This window comes from Elephantulus edwardii, unplaced genomic scaffold (genome assembly GCF_000299155.1).
Source record: "Elephantulus edwardii isolate Elephantulus edwardi_28Jun2011 unplaced genomic scaffold, EleEdw1.0 scaffold00098, whole genome shotgun sequence".
In the NCBI taxonomy this organism is placed as follows: Eukaryota; Metazoa; Chordata; class Mammalia; order Macroscelidea; family Macroscelididae; genus Elephantulus; species Elephantulus edwardii.
In genome coordinates, this window is record NW_006399848.1 from 10,414,289 (window position 1) to 10,421,106 (window position 6,818).

General features: G+C 36.7%; 1 protein-coding gene across 1 annotated transcript in view; it reads left to right on the forward strand.

Moving 5' to 3' along the window:
- SI (sucrase-isomaltase (alpha-glucosidase)) overlaps positions 1-6,818 on the forward strand; it is a 110,761-nt gene that overhangs the window by 37,002 nt on the left and 66,941 nt on the right. The window contains exons 16-19 of the mRNA XM_006891503.1: positions 1,418-1,534; positions 3,760-3,914; positions 5,063-5,147; positions 6,211-6,267. Coding sequence (XP_006891565.1) covers positions 1,418-1,534; positions 3,760-3,914; positions 5,063-5,147; positions 6,211-6,267 — 414 coding nt within the window. The remainder of the gene's footprint in view (positions 1-1,417; positions 1,535-3,759; positions 3,915-5,062; positions 5,148-6,210; positions 6,268-6,818) is intronic.

Consider the following 6,818-nt stretch of genomic DNA (forward strand, 5'->3'; position numbering starts at 1 on the left):
CAAAGTGCCTGATGCATTTCTATAACTATTGACATTTATCAAAGTTCTTAGAGTTTCCAAAGGCATGTTATTTAGGAAGTGGATGCCACTCCTGCTTCCAAAAAGATGGGGATCTTAAAATGTACATGCACATATTTTGCATTTAGAAATTGAAAGAAAATGTTTTAAATTTAAATAAGTTGAAAAATATCTGAAGAGAAATTTTAAAAATACTTAAACAATTGTACTTGATGTCAAAACGTATAGAAATAATAGAAGAAATCAATGTGATGGAAGTAAAAACTCTAGAGGAAGTGATTTGTGAAATCAGAAATGGTTCTTTGTATAATTTACTAAAACAAATTTGTCTAAAAGGAAGAGCATAAATCTTCAATATGGATTACATCTCAACATAAAGCCAAAAGGCCTACCTCTGGGCCAGTTGACAGAACCATGATAGATGGAGAAGAGGTTGAGCATGTTAAGAATTTTATTTTGTTCAGATCCACAATCAAGACTCTTGGTACCAGCAGTCAGGAAATCAAGAAGAGTGGCTTTCGGAAAATCTGCTGTCAGGGATATCTCCAGATAAGGATTAGCAAAGTCACCTGTGACCCCTAGTGACCCTGTGTACAGCAACTCTGAAGCCTGCCATGTCCTGAGCCAGTCTCACTGATTCTGACACACCCACCCCCATTGCCCCAGTTACTATATCAATGCATCTCATCCAGCGTCTTCCTCTTTTGCACTGTCCCTCCACCCTTCCAAGCATGATGTCCTTCTTCCAGCACCAGCCTCTCCTGGCCATGTGCCCAAAGTATGTGAGACAGAACTTTAATACCCTTGCCTCCAAGGAGAAACTTGTTTTAACCCTTTCCAAGACAGACCTATGTGATTTCTTGGCAGTCCTCGGTATGACCAAGGCTCTTCTCCAGCACCATAAATCTAAGGCATCAATTCTTCTTCTGTCATCTTAGTCATCACCTATCTCACTGATGCACAGCATGCAATTGCAAAGACCATGGACTGGATTAGGCACATCTTAGTCTCTAGATTGACATCATTGCTTTTCAGTACTCTGGGGAAGTCCCTGAAAGGAGATTTTCCTAGTGCAATTTGTCTTTTGATTCCCTGACTGCTGGAACTAAGAGTGTTGATTGTGGAGACGAGCAAGCTGTAATTGTTAACAACCTCAATCAATAAACAATTAATGTTTAAAGAGTAGCTACTAAGATATACAGAAACCTAGAAGTTCACTAAGGAAATGAATAGACAACTTTAGAGAAGGAGAAATTCACTTGGACCCAACAAAAAATTATAAACCCACCAATTTTTCAGTGTAATCAAGGATATGATTCTAAGTCATGCAATTTAATTAATTGAGAGGTAACATTTGAGAGTCTTTATACTTTAAATCACGGATAAATTCATTATTTAGGTTGGAGCAGATATTTGTGGGTTTGTGGCTGATACAACAGAAGAACTTTGCAGGAGATGGATGCAACTTGGGGCATTTTATCCATTTTCGAGAAACCACAATGCTGAAACATACATGGTAAGAACTTAATTTTTACTCTACGTGTTTGAAAATAAAATGCAGTCGCATTATTGGCAATACACTAAAACTCAAATCTACACAGGCATGGCTCAAAGATTGTATATTTTAAAATTAATAGCCAAAAGACATATTCTCCAAGCATATAAATATTTTGCATTTAATATGCTAACATAAATATTAAACCTAAAGAATGTCTATGTATGTCAAACCATCAATATTTTTAGTTAGGTTTAGCTTTTTTTTTGACAAGTTCTGATGGCAGAGAGGTGACCTATTAACTTAAAGGCCATGACTCTCTGAGACCTTGAATCCATCTCCACACAAGGAAGATAGACAATATCTTCCTGTGTGATTTTCTCCCTCAGAAACTCACTGGAGGGTCAGTTTTAAATCCTCTTCTGCTTGAGGCTATAAATTAAGTTAGTTACATCTTTGAACTGGATTCTACCAATCTGAGTTTGGACACTTTAATTAATAATAATAATAATAAAAACAATAACAGCAACAACAATGTTGTTGTTGTCTGCCATTAAGTTGAAATCAATTGAAAGCTCACCACACAGTTAGTTTTCAAGCTGTAAATCTGATAAGTGGAGATTGTCCCTCTCTCTCTCTCTCCCACGGAACAGCTGCTAGTATACTTGAACTGCTCCCCTCTGAAATGTCAGCACAGCCACTTACGAACTACGTCAACAGTACTGACCAGTAATAATGATAATATTAGAGATTTCTAGTTTATATTTCACAAAATATAAAAGATATTAATAACAAAAAAGCATTTAAGTCCAAAATCTTATAATTAATAAATTATTATTATAGATTGGAAGCAAAACCAGCACTTTTGAAGCATCTGCATGCACTGGTAGAAGTGGAAATACTAGGATATTATTGAAGTATTTTAGCAGACATAAAAATTCACCATACTGTAGATTCTCTTGGGTAGTGTTTCCCAGAGTTACGCGTGAAATTTATTCAAGCCAAGAAATCCGTTAATTACCCAATAGTTGGTAAAATTGTGAACATATTGTTAGCATATAAAGTTTTATTAGGAGAGGACCAGCCCCTAAGAGCTTAGAATAATATGAGTCATGATAGAGTAGAAATAACTGGTACGTATTATAGATTAGTCACTTCACAGTCAATATACATGGTTCGACATTGGAATAAAAAGGGTGGTAATGGCAATTTCAGTATAAATTGCATTACCTTTGGTTCATTTGTGTATTGCAATTCAAAGAAGCAGACACTGACTCACAATCAAAAATGTGTTTCTGTTGGCAGAACTTGCAAAGGATTTATTGGATAATATTTATTATTCAAATGGGAGTAAAGTAATTGGAGCATTAGTACATGGAAGAAACCAGAACAAAGTACAGGGCAAACCTTGGTGAAGAAAAAAGGGGAGAAGGAAGGTTTAGTAAGGAGGTCCTTGAACTGGAATCCGGTTCTCACACATTTTCAGCCAAGAGCCCTGGAAACGCATTCTTGTATATAGGAGGAACGCCACGATTCCCAAGAACAGGCCTGTAACATGCTCCCACTCGGCTAATTCACTGACTAGATGAGGCCAGAAGGATGTGTGCTGACTGTTAGGCTTTAGCACGAGATTGGAGCAGGGTTGCTTAAGTGCTATGTGTTAGCTGAGGAAGTCAGGTTGATCTAGCCTCTTCAGGGAGACTACCTGAAGGTGCGATTCTACAGGTCTGTCAAGTAGCTCTGTTCCTCGTCTCTGAGGGATTGTAGACAAGAGCAAGGCATAAGACAACAACTCCTCGCACAAGCAAATCTCCAACACGTCCTTGAATGCCACATAGGTACTGAGATCACGTTAGCTGGAATATGTCAAGTGGCAGAACACAAACATAGGGATGAAAAGTCTGGGTACAAGACAGTTAAAGACTTGGGAGCGGCAATTCATTCTAACACCACTAATATATATGGAAATTTTACTTCTTTAAATTTTTCTTGTTCTTTTAAAAGTATGTATATTTGTGAAATTCCCACTATATACAAAAGTTTCATTAAAGTTTTAATTCATTAAAATACATAGGCAAGTGAAAGCTTGGATATCTGAGAACTTTAATGATGAAATAATGATAATGGCAACGTTTGAAAAAGAGGTCAAAGTTTTATAAAGGTTTATAAAGGTTATAATGCTTCTATTTTAATTTTCACTTACACCTGGTCTCTTTTTTAATGCAATTTCGGTTTGTATTACTTAGGAACAGGATCCTGCCTATTTTGGACAGAACTCTCTTCTGGTTAATTCATCACGCCACTACCTCAATATTCGCTATACGTTGTTACCTTTCCTCTACACTCTGTTTTATAAAGCTCATCGGTATGGAGAAACAGTAGCAAGACCGTTTCTGCATGAGTGAGTAAAAGAATATTTTTGATATATTTTTAAAATACACCCTCCCCGTCTTCCTTTCTTCTTTCCACTTTTTTCCTTTTCTTCCAACCTTCCTTCCTTCATTTCTTCTTTTGTCCTTCCCATTTCGCTCTCTCTCGCTCTCACTCTCACTTTCTTCCTCTCCCAACCTCCTTTATCTTGTTCTTCCTCCCCTCCTCCTCCTCCTCCTTCTTCTTCTTCTCCTCCTCCTTCTCCTTCTCCTTCTTCCCTCCTCCTCCCCTTCTTCTTCTTCTTCTCCTCCTTCTCCTTCTTCCCTCCTCCTCCTCCCCTTCTTCTTCTTCTCCTCCTCCTCCTCCATCTCTGTCTCTCTACCCCCTTCTCTCAAACAATTGATTTAAATAATCTATATTTGTAAAGGAAACAATTAGCAGCATGAGGACGACGGGTTTGACTTCTACTAACTCCACAAAGGAGAACTGTCCCCATCAACAGCATCTGCAATAGAAAACCAATCTCTAAAATGTCAAACATCATCCTCCACTCTGCTGCACCTACTTCTACTAATTAATTACAAGGCTGTAATGCATTGCAAATGAACACAGACATTACACAATCATTTTACTCACAATTGTGGGGTTTATTAGGGGAAAAGGTCTATTTAGGGGAGGAGGAAGGCAAAATATATCACATAGTGAAAATCGAGACTCAGTGAAGAGCAGTCCCAAGCCAGGTTAACAGCAAGACACAATTCCTCAATTAGTTAGAAAGTTTCACATTCAACAGCAAGATACTTATGATGCAGCAGCCTCTGACCTCAAAGGACATGAACGCTACTTTCTCTATTGCTTGTTCTTTCCTGATATAGAATGCTCCATCCAGCTCTATCAGGCTGTGACTTACCACGATCTTGCTACAGTCTGGTTAACTCTCTCTCTTATTTTGGCCTCACAGTTGTTGATGTTGAAGGTACTGATCAGCGGTGAGCTATGTATCTGCACTTGAGGCAGCTGCAGGCCACATTCCCAGGGGAGCTAAGGTCCCAACAATTCATTTCACATGTATATTCTCACATGGCCAAGTGGTCAGGTGTAAGGCAGTGGATAAAAATACCAATGCCATGGGGTTTTATTTGTTTTCAATTTGTTCATTATACACTGCTTTGGCCTTAGGTTTTATGATGATACGAATAGTTGGATAGAGGACACTCAATTCTTATGGGGCCCAGCATTACTTATAACTCCCGTCTTAAGACAGGTATGCTTTGTGTTTAATATTTTTTAATAAATATGTAGCATGTGAGTAATAGACATCTATTGTAATATCTGTTTCTCTTTGAAGCTGAATAGCTCTAGTGGAAAAGTGGGTAAAATTTTGAACTGCTCCACAAGACATAGATGTGGCACGCAGTTTCTGAATGGATTTACAGCTTAGAAATAATATGGGACAGTTCTAGTCTGTCCTATAGTATCTTTGTAAATCAGAATTGATTCAACAACAATGACTGTTTCAGGTTAATAAAAGTTTAGTTGAGTTCTAAAATGTAATAAATTTTTTTCAAATAATCATTATAATATTAATCAAATTTTTGTTTGTCAAGTGTTTAATAGCTAGCCAGAGGCAATAAACTCACTGCCAACAACTTGTTTCTAACTCAAAGCAATTCTGTAAAAGAAAGTAAACTATTTCCTAGGGTGTGTGGGGTTGCGACTTTTACAGAAACAGAGCCTACCTTATCTTTGAAAGAGCAAATAGTAGAGTCAACCACTGAGCTTTCTGTCAGCAATACAATGTCTAAACTAAAGTGCCACATGGACTTCTTGCCTGGGGACAAGAGGATTTTAAAATGCAACATTCACTGAATCAAAATTAAATCTCACAAAAATAGTAGTATGTTCAGTTAACCACATGCTGGCACTGAATTTTTATAAATTGTAAACATAGAGGAATTTAAAAACCAGACAGCTGCCAATCATAAATATCATATAAGTATACTATAAAATGTACTAAAATGAGTTATGTTTAATTTTCATAAAGTCTGTGTGCCCCTGGGCATATAAAATGTAGATGTATTTCTATGATCAAGCAGTTTTAATATTAGACAATTTAATACATAATTTTCATTGACATATCAAATATTTTCATGTTTGTCTACTTGCTTTTGAATGTACTGATATTTTTACTAGTCAGAATTATAGAAGTATAAGAATACAATTTTTTGTTTTACTTTTTCTTCTGACTATGAAAATCCATGTAATTATTTAATTAATTTCTGTAAAAACTTAAAAATAAAAATTTGTTTTTCTGTGATTTATATTAGGGAGCAAATGTTGTGAGTGCATACATCCCGGATGCTACCTGGTATGATTATGAAACTGTAAGTAACATTAATAGAATAATAAATACCTAAGAACTCTATTTTGGAATACTTAGACATAGAAACTTAATTTAAAATATAAAAGAATGTATTTTCATGATTTCTGTCATTATTACATGAAAGCATAGTTTTATGTTTAAAGCTATATAAGTATTTTTCTAAGTCTGTTATTTGTTGTACATAGCACGAGATTATTACATTTTATAAAGTCTATGAAATTTTATTTGTTGTTGTAAAAGAATTCAATCTCATTTTAAAATTTGTTATTGTTGTTGCTGTTATGTGCCATCGAGTCTCTTGCGGCTCATAGCGACCCTAAGTACAACAGCCCTAAACTCTGCTCTGTTCTGTGCCAATCGCACTGTCTGTGACACTCCCATCCCAATTACCCAAGTCACTGAATCAATCCACCTCATAGAGGGCCTTCTCCTCCTGCACTGTCCCTCCACCCTCCCAAGCATGATGTCCCTCTCCAAGGACCTGTCCCTCCTTGCAACATGTTCAAAGTATGTTACAAAGAGCCTTAGAATCCTTGCCTCCAAGGAGCAGCC